This window comes from Neltuma alba, unplaced genomic scaffold (genome assembly GCF_004799145.2).
Source record: "Neltuma alba isolate B1F8T4 unplaced genomic scaffold, ASM479914v2 tig00010174_pilon, whole genome shotgun sequence".
NCBI lineage: Eukaryota > Viridiplantae > Streptophyta > Magnoliopsida > Fabales > Fabaceae > Neltuma > Neltuma alba.
Window position 1 is genome coordinate 633,472 of NW_021635117.1, and position 15,656 is coordinate 649,127.

Sequence of the window (15,656 nt, forward strand, 5' to 3'; positions counted from 1 at the left end):
CCTTTGATGAATAGAGGGAAAGGAGAGAATGGAGAAAGCTTAACGGACGTTTCGAGTTTAACGGCAGGGATGGGATTGTTCTATCTTAATTACTGGTAATAAAATTACACCACAAATAATTTCAAGATACTCTACTCTTACCCAAAAAAAAAAAAATTCAAGATCCTAAATACATCTAACAAAATACCTTAACCCCCCGCCCCATTTTTTTATCAAAACAATATTAGAATTGTTTCAGTTTTAGTTTTGCTGTGTTTAACTTCCGTGATATGTAATGCGTGTGCTGGTATAAAAACTATAAAAATGTCTTTATCTTTTCTAATTGTATTGATGTTATTAATTTTTTGTATCGAGGCTGTAATCCTATACACTTTTTTAGAGACCCTGTTGATGAAGTTAGATTACTTCTTTGTAAGAACTGGCGTGTCACGACTGACTACATACTTGTAGAGAAAATAATTCTAAATGGCAAACTTCGTAAGAATTGGATATGCTCACTTGTGCGATTAGAAGGAAGACTGAGGAATTCAGAAATTTTAAAGCTTTTTGGATCGATAGAGTACGTAACCAGACAAAATGGCGAACTTGAGTTTGAAGTATTGTAGGAAAGGTGAAAGAAGACTTTTGTTGGATATGTGTCCACAGCTTGAGACGATGATAAGGGAGGAGAAAGAGTCGCAAAGATGGAAAGACACGGGCTAAGGATCGCTACCTTTGGTTGTGTGTCTCTTTTTTGGTTTTTTAGTTTTTTTTCTTTTTTTGGTGAACAAGGAGAAAAGAAAAAAGAGAAAACACTAGCAATTAAAATCTACCACTGCCTAAATCTTCAAAAACCAGCAGATCATCACTACCTTTGGTTTTTCAGTTTGAGTCTAGGTCTTTAGCCTCTTTTATTATCAAAAAAAGAGAAAATAATTTTATAGCCGATTACCTTGTCAAGTTACTCCTCCGGTCCTTATTATAAGACTCAATTTGACTTTTTATTTGGTCCTAAATATAAGACCCAATCCATTTTCTCTCTTGTATTTATGCATTTTTTTCCAAGATAATCCTTCTAATAATGATAGTTTTAGCCAATATACTTAATTAGCAAAGATATTTTAGGAATAACAACACTTATTTATTATAAATAACCAACTTAACTTACTTCCTTAATCTCCTCAAATAAGTCAATTGGGTCTTATAATTAGGACCGGAGGAGTATCATATAATATGAAAAAAAATTATTGCATCTTTGATCACATCCTATCTTTCTTAACGAGAGATTGATGTTGATAAAAGAAATAACCTTAACTTTGCTATCTCGTGATTATAGGATATATAGTTGCTATTTAAAAAAAAATAAAAACTTCCGCCATATATGTAGCTCAAAATCTTGTATGGTCAAATCTTCCTTCTACTAATGGACAGTGCTATAATTTTGTTGGTTCTATTTATCTGAACAATGAAGAAACTGGTCGGCCGGCCATGTAATGGAAGCTGGAATTACTTCTTGCTAAGCGAATCGAGCTCATGAGATTATTTGAAGGTATCCACTCAAATGTTCCCACTAATCAACAAAAGATGCTTAGGCTCTATTTGTTCAAGCGTTTGAGTCTTTCAAAAATAACTTATTCAGCTCATAAGCACGTTTAAGAAATTCTTACCTGTTTGGATGAGCTTATTCTCTATCCTACTTAATGGCTAAAAACTGGATTCATAAGCCTGATTGAATTAAGCACCTCAGAGCTGCTTATTGCTTTTTCATTGTGCTTATAGATGAATGGTAAGGTACTGTTAAAATAATAATTACTATTAGAAAAAGAAAATTCCCACTCCTCGCCCCCATTCTCCACTCACTCTTCTTGACTCCATTTTCTTGCTCCTTCATCTATTCCTTCCCTCCTCTCATCCGACTTGTCCTTGCCGTCACCTAATCATGTTGGCTATCTCCAACTCCTGGCCGCTATCGCACCATCGAGAGCAATGCAAGAGTTGACCGGTTCCGTCACAGGTTATGTGGCCCAGATTTTGACGGAGACGAAGAAAAGGAAAATGATCTGTTAGACTGTAGGGATTAATGGGTTATCGAGATATTGAAAAGTTATAAATAAAAAATAATTTAATAAAAGAGGTGGTGAATACATGCCCACGTATTTTAGCACGGTTAACATTAGTTTTTTGCTTAGGGTCTGTCTGATTCAATGAGAAGAAAGAAAGGGGAGAAATTTTAATAGAGGGAAGAAGAGTGGAAGGATTTTAAATTTTTAATATTACTTTGTTTGGATTTATAAAAAGGAGGGGAAGGGAGGAGTTTTAATATTACCTTGTTTGGTTCATAAGGGGAGGGAAGGAAAAAATATTTTAACATTGACAATTTTACCCTTATTTTATTTAAGATTATTTTTTTCAAATTTTATAGAATGTTTAATAAAATAGAATTGTAAATAACATTTAATATATTAAGTAATACTTATATCAAAATTCTAATATACTCTAGAGCGTGAAGTATTATTAAAAAGAAAGCTGAAGTAATGTTCAGCTATAACTTGTACTGTATCCTATCTTCGAATGATATTTTTGGTCATGCAAAGGAGAGAGTAGCGTCTAGAGACAAGAAGAGAAGGATTTAAGGTAGTATATGGATATTAAAAATAAATATGAGTATAATGGTCATAACATTACAAAATATTATCCTTTCCCTCCAAATCTTCCCAATTTTGGAAGGGAGGTTGAGGAGGGGAGGGAAGTAAAATTTTCCTTCCCCTCTTAAACTTTGTGTGTTGCCAAATAAGAAAAAATGATTAAAATCCTTTCCCCCAAATCTCTCATACCAAACGCACTCTTAGAGTTCTGTAGAGATTTTTCCCCCCTTTTGGCATCTTATTTCTCTGATATATTAATAAATTTTTATTTGAATTAAATCTAAATTTAGAAATTATTTCCGTATTAAAAAATATGTTCTGTAAATTTTCTAAACTAAATATATTTATTTCATTAAATTTAACTTCTTCCAATTAAAATAATTTAAAATATTAGTATTATGTAAATTGACAATTTTTTTCATTTTACATTATCTAATAAAGTCATAACTATTTTGGTATTTTTACAAACTAAATTTACTCATTCAATCATCATCCAAACAACTTCTAATTTTACCTAATCTAACTTTTTCAAAAGCCAATCCAAACATAAATCATATTATCCAATCTCATTTTTTCAAAAATCAGATTAAAAATAAACTACTTTTTCTATTGTTATTCCAAATATGCACTTAATCAATTCCTCTAACTGACCAAGTAACTCAACGTGGTTAATAAAAATACTACTTCCGATCATTAATATAAGAGCTGATTGACAAATTTAAATAAATTAAGAAAATTAGTTAAGTTAGTTATCTGTAATAAATAAGTATTGTTTTTTCTAAAATATTCTTGCTAATCAAGTGTATTGGCTAGAATTACCATTATTATAAGGGAGAAAACTTATACCCAGTTCATTAGGTCCAGTCCAACCAGTTCTCCAATTAGCATGTGCCACCTGGATTCACCAAACACCTCATATTTCACAGCGTCTTCTCCTTCGTTAACGAGTCGCAACGTTACTCACCTCCTCCTTTTTCTGTTTTTGGGGAATAACAAGGTAAGCTTGAGCTTGAGAAATTAACAAATCAAAACAGATTATATCAGGGAAAGAGATCCGAGATAGCATTACCAGGATCTTGTGAAACTTGAGCCTCACAGAAGGCAGAAGATTCCTGTAGATACAATCATTTCCTAAATCCACAATACTATTTGCTACTATGGATCTCTCCTCCCTATCTCCCTTCACGGCAGTGATTGTGAAGAAATGATGGCAGCCGATGGCGATAATGGCCAAGCAATTGCGGCGGCGATGAAGAGAGGGCAGTGGCAATGCACTCGGCAAAGCAGATTGTCAGCTGAGGAAGATTCACAAGCAAAGGACGGTAGCAATCTGTGTTATGGATTCACGATCCGTGAAGAGGAGTGGCGATCGTGATTTGCAAGTATTGGGATATCAATGGCCTGAGATTCTGAGGAGGTACTTGGTTTTAGAACTGTGATTGCCGTCAAATCTTGCTCAAGTCTCTCTTTCTAGGTTCTTCCCTTCTCTTGCTTCATCATCATCTTTCTTTAATCTTGAAATCAATTGTTGAAAGAGTTGAAGACATTGTTTTTAGTCCAAAGATGTTTAGGTACCCATGGTTTTGAAAAATCAAAGAACTGCCTTCATGCATAAAAATTTCATATCAGTATAATTCTAAAAGCAAACTTCCCTTATACCAGCCATCCTCTTTCAATTTGTCAATAGAGAAATGAAGCACCGTCTTTTAATCAAAAGAGGAGTGAAGCACCACTTTGATTTGTTTTGTCGTGACTCTTGAATGGAGAATCAATTGATAGCTGCTGAGCATTGTAATTAATTCCATAGTAGCAAATAGAATTGTAGATTTAGGAATGTGCGGGGAGACGGTGTGAAATGACGAGGTGTTTAATTAATCGAGGTGGCACATGTTGATTGGTGAACTGGTTGGATTGGACCTAATCAACTGGATATAAGTTTTCTCCTATTATAAGAACCATCTTAGGAAGAAATAGATAAATATGAGAGACAAAATGGATTAGTTTATTATATTAAAGACCAAAATAAAATTTAAATAAACTATTATATTAAGGACCGGAGGTAGTATTTATATTAAAATTTTAAATGTTGATAAAATATTCTTAAATATTAGCATGTTAGGTAGAATCTTCACAAATAACAATGATTGAAATAAAAAATTATTATTTCGTACCAATGATACTATAATCAAAGGATTAACAAAATAGTTTATAAAGTTAAAAGGCTAAATTAAAAACTTATACAAAATTAAAGAATAAAAGTACATTTTTATTCATGCAAAAAAAGTACACTTTTTGCTTAATAAAAATATTTATGTTTTGCAAATTTTTTATCATATATAAATATGTTATGCATGTGATTTTTTTGCAAATACACAAACATAATCATTATATAAAAAAAATTAACAACAGTTTTATATTTAATATTGATATTTATTAAATTGTATTAAATAAAAATCATATTGAATTAAAGTGTATATTATATTAAATAAAAGATAAAAGTTAAAAAAACATGTAATACCTCAATTGTCAAAAATTTCGAGGGCTTGTAACATTAGAGAAAGATTACAGTTTTAAATAGAGAATAAAATATTTATGAGTAAAATATTCTAATCACCTTTATATTTTATCTTAACTATATGGGCTTCCCATTTATTTTGAAAAATACATTTTAATCTATATCATTAACACCGTTAAAATATACTTTGAAATGATTCTCACAGTATATTTTATAATTAAAAACCATGTTAAAATCGATGTTGTTTACTGATTTACCCCTCGTTGTACTAAATCTCTAATTTATCTTTTTACATTACTATTTATTAATGATGTATATAATATTCGTACTAAATTTAGAACAAATTTAAGTAACTTAGATATTAAAAAATTTGATAAAAAATTTTAATAATTTTTCTAACAAAGATATACTCCGTGAAATATCAAATATATATAAAAAGTTTGAATTGTAACATGTTAATATAAGAAATCAAAATTATATATTTTTATAACTTTATAATTTAATTGAGAATACACATATACACAATTGTAAAACATTTTCAGCTAACATATAAATTTAAAAGATTATGTCATAAGAAATTTTTAGTAAATAAACAAGATTAAACATTTAAATTTATTGAAAAATAAAATTGTAACAAAAAATAAAATATGTATTAACATTATTTTTACATTTTGGATAAAAATATATAATATGTGATTAAATGATACTTATTTTTTAGGAGAGTATGCTGATCAAAATAGTGTGTCAACTAAGATTTGGGTGGCTAAAAATGTGAATCTTAAAATTATAAGGGAGGATTATGCAACATATATTTTGACTTTACAAGAAGTTCATATAGGTTTTTAAAATAAAAGAAAAGTATTTGTTATTTAGGTTAAATAGAGAGGAGAGTGATGTATTTTACTCAATATTTAAAGCCTCAATGTTATTTACATCCTACAGACCACTTAAATATAAAAGGAGATGGTTCGTATTTGTAAATTTATATATTACTCCTACAATCTTAATGTAAGACTTATTTTGTAGTGTAAATTATTAGATAAAATGGATTTTACATTTAAAGTTAATAGATCTTACATTTATAGTACTAAAAGAGTACTACTTTTTTTGGAAAGAAAATTCAATAAGAGAATTGCTCCCACTAATTTAAGGTCATCAATCCACCACTAGATGTATATTAGCTCTTTTGTTTTTGGAAAAAGGATCAAATAATATTAAAAAGAAAAGAAAGTCTCCTTATAAGTATAATACTAAAATCGAATAAAAATGAGAAAATTTAGATAATACAAAATGCGAAGTATGAACTATTACATCTAAATGAGAGAACCGTTAATAAAGAAAGATGATGTCTTTTCAAATAACATCATTAGTTCTATCTCTGCAGTTGTTAAGGTGAGTGAATTGTTTGATGGAGAGATGTTACATGATGCCAATAAGCCTATTGTTTCCGACTTCCAAAAGTCTCATTTCGAGTTAGGATATACCTAGGCGGTTGGATATTATCTTTGAAAATGCTTAGTTCTGCATGCACCAAAACATGAGTTTTCAACATGTAATGTAAGCAATACAAATTGAATTAGGTTATGATTGATCACAGAGCGAGAAATCTAACTTTTCAAGATATATAGTAATTATTGTTATAAAGATTTTGTTATCATTTCATATAATTGGAGTTAGTTAAATTAAATAAATCATTGATATTCAAGTCATGAGAGGAATTTAAGATAGTAGGAGTATTTAGGATAACTATCATTTTTAATCTTTGACATTTGAACTCATTTTGGTTTTAGTTCCTAAAATTTGAAATTAGTGGTTTTGGTACCTAAAATTTGATTTGATTTTAGTTTTGGTTTCTAAAATTTGTAAGGAGTGGTTTTAATTTCTAAAATTTAATCTCATTTTAGTTTTGATCCTTGTTTTAAGGACAAAAAATCTAAGGCGGACTATAACCAGAATACGGTCAAATTTTAAGAATCAAAATTACTGATTTTAAATTGCAGAGATCAAAAATTAAAATGAGGTCAAATTTCAAAAATTAAAAATGGTACTAACTCTAGTATTTATTATTTATGAAGTTTTTTTTTGTTCTTTCAAGTAATTAAAGTTGCTATTTTTAAACTAAAGTAATTATTAGTATCATCGTGGAAACACAACTTATTCAGATAATAGTTATCAATAATAAATATTTTGTTGTTATTTCATACGATTAAGGGAGAATCCAATTAATTCTGATTGAAATATCAAAATTCAAATTAAGAAATGCACTTTAGTAAATTCCTAATTAGACCAAAAAGTCTTATTAGAAAATTTTAAATATTGTTCAAAGACTAAAATAACATTTTATAGTTATTTAAAAAATTGAACCGTGAAAATTTAATATTATATAATATTAATTTATAAAAAGATGCTTTACACTAGAAAATTTGGAAATAGTAAGAGCAAAAAATTGACAATGCATAATATAATATTTTCTACTAACTCTACATTGACAATAAATTTATAGGAGCATAGACTTTTTAATTACTTGATTCCAACACTGTTAAATAATAATGTTTTGAAGCATATTTTTTTTCTTATAATTATTTATTTCTTAGCATATTTTCTTATAATTATTTAACGTATAAGCATTGAGCATATAAGTAAAGAAAGGGAATTTTTTTTACAGGGGGCAAAATAAAGAAAAAAAGTAGCGTCTTGTAGGTGAAGTTTGGTGAATATGCAACAGTGGCGCATACTGTTGATCATATTGTAGATGGTTGTGATTTGATCCATTTTCTATATACAGTGCGACGCTAAAGTAGGCATCAGGGTTAAGAAAAACTTGTCAGAATGTAGCTCTCAATTTATCGGCAAGTCCACTGAAAAGATTAAGAATCCAGTGATTTAACGTAACCGGAATATTTAAATAAAAACCAAACAATGATTTAAAAAATAGTTTTTAAAAGAAAATTTGTGTTGAAAATAGATTTTGAAAAACCAGATTTTATGAAAGAAACACTTTTGATAAAATAAGAATATTTGAATACTTGTTATCAGAATTCTTTTAACGTGTACAAATTACTAAAAAAGACATGAGTTAATATGATAATTATATAAAAGATAAATTTTTAATTTTATTTTTGTTCAGAATAATAAATTTGTAAATAGTATATTTTTCCAACATAACAAATAATAAATAAAAATATAATTAATTTGTAATTATTATGTGTATATATATTTATAAAATATAAGATTAAATATGTTTTTAGAAAAATAATTATTTTATTTTAAAGATTTAAATATGATATCTTATAATATTTTTTGAGTAAGAACAATTTATTAGTTATATAATTAATTAATAATTAGTGTGCATATATATTAAATATATTTTTATAAAAATTGAATAAACATATTATACCTTTTGCTTTGCTTTCAAACCTGAGGGTATTTCTATCCATATTCAGTTGGCCTCCTTTTGACATCTCAAAATCAAAAATTTTTACTCTTCTGAAAATCTTCGTTTCCAGCCTCAAACCATGTATCGAAACAAAAAATTGATTTCTAAAAATGTGTAGCTGTTTGGATGATTTTGATGTGAAATCATAGTTTGAAGTGCGGAAGTGCTTTTTCTAGTTACCCAAACACCTTCCCCAGCAGCATGAAGTCAATCGATTATTTGGTGGTATCTAAGGGAACAATAGTTAGGTCATAACTTGATTGAAGCAATCATCAATTTGTTAACTTCAAAAAATATTTTAGTTATTTAATAACATTAATTAAAAACATCCCTAATAAGGTCAGTTGGGCTGATTAAGAATTTGTTAAAAGTGCAGGTTTTTTATTTGAATTTTGATACGTCAACCAAATTTAATGAGATTCTACCTATAATATATTCAAGCGGTTAATTATTAAATTAAGTATTTCATGTATTTTGAAATTTGATAGCTATTTCATATAATATTTTAAATTATACTCCATCTAGTCTTATTTATAAGGTTCAAATTTAGAGATAGGAATGATTCATTTTTTTTTTTTTAAAGTAGAAAACTGAAATAGCTTCTTAAAGAGTCAACTTACAAATACAAAATCTAGTCTCCTAGCTCAACATCCACCTCAGGAATTTTTGGTGGAGGTTGATCCAGAAGGCTATAGACATCGTTTATATCATGAGATGTTCTAGCAAAAAATTCAGCTAATCTTATATGTTTTCTGCTAATGTACCTAAGTCTAACCTACCAGTCTCGGTGGAGCAATAATCTAGTATCGTCAATCAAATCTTTAAAAAGATAATCAACATCTCATCCCCTCAAGATCAGATTGATTGCTAGGTGTGGTCCATTTTATAAGTTTCAATTTGGGGTTTGTCTAAATATTTAATGTATTTTTATTTATTTTTGCTCTTAGTTGTTTAATCTCTCTCATTTGTCATGCTCTCTTGTCACACTTCCCAATACATTCTCTTTTATTTTTTTCTCATTTATTATAAAGGTATATTCGGAGACGAAACTATATTTACAACCATTTTATTATTTTTAACTAATTTTAACTACTTATTTGTTATCTGTAAATTAATTATTTGAAACTTATAATAAGTATTGGAGCCAGCATCGTTAAAGTATTTTTGTGGCCTAGTGATTATATAACATTTCGACAAACCAAATGTTGTCCTTCTCAGGAGGCCGATGGTGATGAGGGAATTTAGGTTTTCTTTTTTCTTTTTTTGTTTTCTTGGTTGTACTTCTTGACCGTTGAGTAGTGTATTTCAGTCATCATTTAAAAAAAAAAAAAAAACAAGAAGAAGAAGAAACCAAATGTTGTAAAATCAAATCCCGTTTTCACCCATGCCATTTTTGAAGAATTCCGCAGTTGCCTAGAGCTCCAATCATCGCCCACCATCCCCGAGTCGCAGTGGTTGGTGACCGGAGTTCAAGCACCGTTCTCTGGGTGCTGGAGATAGCTCCAACCATTGTACGGTAGTGATTGTGGCTCAGAAAGCCTTTTTTTGAAGATGAAATTTACTAAATCAAATTGCTTATATTTATTACTCCTCCGGTCCTTATTATAAGACCCCATTTGACTTTTTATTTGGTCCTAATTATAAGACCCTAATCCATTTTGTCTCTTATATTTATGCATTTTTTTCCAAGATAATCCTTCTAATAATGATAGTTTTAGCCAATATACTTAATTAGCAAGGATATTTTAGGAATGACAACACTTATTTATTATAAATAACCAACTTAACTTACTTCCTTAATCTCCTCAAATAAGTCAATTGGGTCTTATAATTAGGACCGGAGGAGTATATGTGTCATGTAGATTTTTATTACACTGATAAAATTTCAAAATTTTGTTGGACAATTATTAATAATAAAAATTACACATAACAGATTGGAGAACTTGACATAAAGAATAATAGTAATTTGATTTAAGTTTTATTCTTTTTTTTTTTAGTCTAAAGCACTTTTTTTTCAGTCTAAAGAAATGAAGGAAATTTTATGCAAATATGCTCAAAATTTTAATTTAACTACATTTAAGTTTCGTTGGACTTTATTATTATTTTTTTAATTACATCTTTGGATTTGATTAGTATTTAGTCATTTCGCGGAACATCTTTGGCTTCTTTAGTGGTCTTACATGTCGTTTTTCCTCTTAACAATCCAATATAACTAGATCTAACGACTATTTTGGGATTTAAGGAAAAAAAAATTAAAATTTAAGCGTAATTATTTTAGAAGTTTTTGAAATATGAAACTCTTATTGGGTATGAAGTAGATAAGTACATACACTCCATAACATTTATTTTAAAGTCTTTACATTTGTTTTGATAACAAAATTTCTTTAAATTTATTATGTTATTTTCGTCATGATTTAATGGTTTACTTTTCATCTATAATTTACCTAATTAATTTACCTGAATTTCTTTTCTCAATGAGAGCCTGTTATTGTTGCTATCTAGTATTCGATCCAATAAGCAAGCATGCGCTTGTAATACACAGCACCCTGCATGCAGGAGAAATGAAATGGCTCATGACTCGGAACCCTCAAACTCATTCAGATTTGTAAACCTTTGGTTCTTCATTCAAGGTAATAATGACCGAGGCAAGATTTACAGTTCGATTTGATTTTCACGTTCACGGTGCTTGAAATCAAATCAAGATTGTTGGAATACAATATTCATTCTTATGACTTAGATCAGTTTCGTATTGTAATACCCGTTGACAAATTTAACTAAGGTATAAAATAATTCTACCTCAAATTCTTAATAAAAAAGCTAGTTTGACATTTAATTAGATTTTAAATATAAAACCTAATCGACTTTGTTTCTCATATTTATCCTTTTTTTTAAAATATTCTTTGTAATAGTTATACATACTAAATATTCTATTAGTAGTTCTAACTAATATATATGATTAGTAAAAATATTCTAGAGAACAAAACACCTATTTATCACAAATAACTAATTTAACAAACTTTCTTAATCTATCTACTCAAATTAGTCTACTACCTCTTAGGGACAGAAGGCAGTAGTTGCACACATACGCTGACATGTAAAAACCGAGTTATTGCTATTGAATCACATATATCAGAAAAACCTGTCTCAAGTGAAAGCACATTAATTGTGTAGTTACAGACATCCAAACAAAATGTGAGACTAAGAGGAAAACATTAAGCAAGGAGAAACAAAAAACCAAAGACTAGAAACTTGAACCAAAAGAGGCTAAAGGTCAAAGGTGTTTTAGAAATATCATCTTCCTTGTGTCAGAGGAAATCAGCTGCTGAAAGAAACAAGGCTAAAGGTTAAGGGGTGTTTAGAAAACGTTTTCCATGTCTGAGAGAAACTCATCTGCTGATGGTGCAATCTTGCTGAGGTCTAGATTCAAATGTGTTGCTATCACCATTAACCATCGACGAATCCACCTAATGAAAGCTTCCAGGTGCACTTGGAACTGCTGCAAAAAATCCCAAAGGCGCTTTACATGATCCTTTTGAGAGCGCTGAGCATCACCATCTTCCACCGCAGTTGATAAGTCCGACGACTCTGCACCATCACCTGAAGGCTGCGCGTCTCCTTGCTCCTGAACATAGATGAGCTGCTGTAAGTCATTGTCTATGTCTGAGAGGAGATAAGTTGGTGGTCGGAAGCTGGCAAATTCTAGTTGTGCATGCGTCACTAGCATCTGTACAGACTGAACAATCCCCCTTGCCATAGCTTGCATGTGCTCTACATGCTGCAATACCATCTCTGAAACAGAGGCTACAGTGTCCTCTGGTGATTCTGAACCATTTTCTAAAGGTTGTGCGTCTCCATGCTTCTGAACCTCTTGAACAACATTCAAACCCCCTAATGTATGTAGCACATAAATAGAGAAAGAGATCGTGGAAATTATTATGATAAATTCTAAAAGAGATTCAGCTTATTAAAACTAAACAGATAAATTTGATATAAAGCACATGTTACTTTATATGCTTGTATTTTACAATTGTCTTATATCTTTCTTCAGCACATATAAAATCAATTCTTAATGATCTATAAAAAAGAAAAAAAAAATTTTCCTAAGAAAAATAAAAGAAAGGGGAGAGTTTCACTGATCACATGCATTTATCCCATTTTAATTGGTTTTGACCAACAATGTACCTAGGCTTTATTTGTCAATTGACAAGTTGGGTGTAAATACAGAATGAATTTATGAGAAACAAAGAAATCTCACAAGGAATAACAAGTACGGATGAAGAGTCCAGACTCCAAAGTTGGGTGATAACTCCATTTGGTAATTTTGAGTTTTGACATTCAAGTTAGCTTTCTCACAGATAGGAGATAGATTAGAGAGGGACAGGATAATTCACAGGAACCATAAAGTTGATTCCTTAATGCAAGCTAGTCCAGGTGAGCAAAACTCTTAAAGCAAAAGCATCAATGTGGGACAAAACAGGTCATGTGAGATTGAAGCGCCACATCCAATATTTTTATTCATTCAAAACAACAGTGTTGGCAAGTTGGATTTAGGCGTTCCAATCAGACATCAGTGAAGTAAATTCCAACAGCAAAGGGCTCTTTGTTTTCTTAATGTATATAATACATATATATATATATATATATATATTATGCAGACAAATACATAAACACGGAACGGAAACCCCAGAACACCTAATCGACGACTTACATTCAAAAACAACGAAAAACCCATATCCTAAAACCTACGCCTTACCCCAAAAGCCAACAGAGAGATAAAATAGAATCAAGAGAATGGAGTGGCAAGAAAATCGATAACGATAAATGACCTGAAATGAGAGACAAAGAAAAACAAGAACTATACGGGGGACTGAAAAATGACTTACCCGCCGAAGCTAGCGAAGACTGAATTATTTTGGGGTCTCTATTTCTCTTTCTCCCTCTTCCATCTTTCCTTGTTACTTTTCCTGGAGATCTCTTTTTCATTCTCTCTTTTTCTTCTTCTTTCTGCTCTATCTGTGACTTCGGCTTCACCGTTCTTCGCTCCCGTGCTTCTCGTTCGCGCTTTTCCCTCACACTAGGAGTGCGCCGGAGCAGTTGAGGGACCAAGGTAGGGCAAATATTTTAATGTAATTATTATGAATTTGAATAATTTATTTCTAGATTGTGGGCCCTAATATTTTTTTGGATAATCTTCAAATATATTGAGGCCCGCCACACTGAGCCTAATATGATGTATGTGGAGAAAAAAATTCATTTTTCTTCTATTATTTGCATAACATTTTTTAGGTTTTATGGCTTTTTTTTTGGGTTAAAAAGTTTAAATGAGTTAAGTCCCCAAGCTCATCAGAATCAGGTACTTATGGATCACTCACTAACAAATTAGCAATGGGATTCAAACTCATAACCTCATGAATTATGAGTCGATTGGATATCAATTAGACTAATGCTGGGAATATAAGTTGGTCTTGCGGGGCTGAAATTTCAGAAATATCTCATTTTGCTAAACTCAACCCTTAAGTTGATAGGTTTAAGATTGGCCTACTAGCTTTCGGCTTATTTAAGAAAAAAAATGCAATTTTTTATATTTCCCATATGCTTTATAAAAAAAAAAAGGTTGAAATATAGCAATGAAATTACTAATAAAAGACATAGATATGAATAAAATCAAGTCACAAATTCAAAACATCATCATATTTAAACATTCATCAACATCTAAGAATATCTAAAATATCTATCAACAAGACAAAGACAAATATTATCATCAATTTTTTGATATTTCATCATCACTATTATTAATTGCTCTTCTTTATAAGTATGCTCTTCTTTAGTGGCAAAAATATGAAGTTTTTCTTTTTCATAGAAATTTCACTTTTAAATTTTATATTCTAGCTATTAATTGAACAAATTATTATCCAAAACCAAATAAATCAAACCATTTTATGAATTTTAATTTCAAAATGATAATGATAGCTAAATATTTGAAATATCACTGACAATGTAAAAAAATTAATAATATTATACTTATATAAAAAATTAAAAAAATTATAAAAGGGCTTAAATGAGTCAGCCATTAATCATGCAAGATTGGCATGTTTAACCTCTTGGCCTTATAAGATCAATTTTTTTAAGCCCTGTTTTCAATTTAAAAGAAAAAATTCTAAGCTTGGTCCTCATAATTTTTTGACCTAAATGGACCGGCCTATTTTTTCAATTCTAAACTAGACCAATTCTTCTTGGCCATTTCATGGTTTTTGTTTACTCCTTGTAATTGCTTTTATGTTAACTGGGCTTTCATTTATTTTTACTTCCAGTTTGTTACTCTAACTTGGGTTCCATAGTTGCTTGCCCTAGTAGGTTAGCAGTTGAAATTTTTTTTGTACACCGTTTTATTTATTTAGTAATACATTTGTCTTTTTTGTGATAATTAAATAAATTTGTCTTTCATTAAAAAAAAATTGCATAACATTTTTTCAACTACTTCCTTGGCTTATTTTAATTTTTATCTTGTTATATTCATTCCATAACCATTAAACATTGTCTATATGGTATATTCATTTTATCTGGTTAAATTATATAGCTATTCAAGATTTAAAAAAAAAAAAAGGATTTGCTTAGCCCATAGTTAGGATATTTATGTTGATTCATCATGTTATTAGAAACATTCCTTTAGTTATTGAGATTTTTGTTTCACTCTATACATAGCTTCTTTTTTTTAAAGTAAAGGCCATGGTTTCAATAAAAGCAAGGCTCAAGAGAATTGGTCTCTCCCACTCATACTAAAAGATTCATACTTTTGCTATCATACTTATTTGGTTAAATCAATGATGAAATAGCATACATACATATATATATGTGTGTGTAATGCTAAGTATAATGCCATTACTACAAAATTTTTTAATATTTGTCAGTCCTAAACTATCAAATAATGATTTCTCATATGTCTTTCAAACACATATTTGACAATTATTTATTAATAATTGTTAAATAAGAGCACCTTACTTGAACCTTGTTTACAAAAACAGTCAAATAAATGCACCATATTTGACTGTCATTTTAAATAACAGTCAAGTGATTGTGTGGT

General features: G+C 29.6%; 1 protein-coding gene across 1 annotated transcript; it reads right to left on the minus strand.

Moving 5' to 3' along the window:
- Window positions 1–11,663: 11,663 nt before the first annotated feature.
- On the minus strand, window positions 11,664–13,639 carry LOC114754624 (uncharacterized). The gene is made up of 2 exons (XM_028943420.1): window positions 13,459–13,639; window positions 11,664–12,463 (listed from the first exon to the last, which is right to left on the minus strand). The coding sequence occupies exons 1-2, from the start codon at window positions 13,556–13,558 to the stop codon at window positions 11,931–11,933; spliced, it is 633 nt and encodes a 210-aa protein (XP_028799253.1). The 5' UTR covers window positions 13,559–13,639; the 3' UTR covers window positions 11,664–11,930.
- Window positions 13,640–15,656: the final 2,017 nt, after the last annotated feature.

What these genes read in the sequence shown, in the direction of transcription:
- LOC114754624 (XM_028943420.1), bottom strand. Translation starts at nt 13,558, where the DNA reads ATGAAAAAGAGATCTCCAGGAAAAGTAACAAGGAAAGATGGAAGAGGG. An exon ending in GTCTTCGCTAGCTTCGGCGG is followed by an intron (nt 12,464 to 13,458) that starts GTAAGTCATTTT and finishes TACATACATTAG; the next exon opens with GGGGTTTGAATGTTGTTCAA.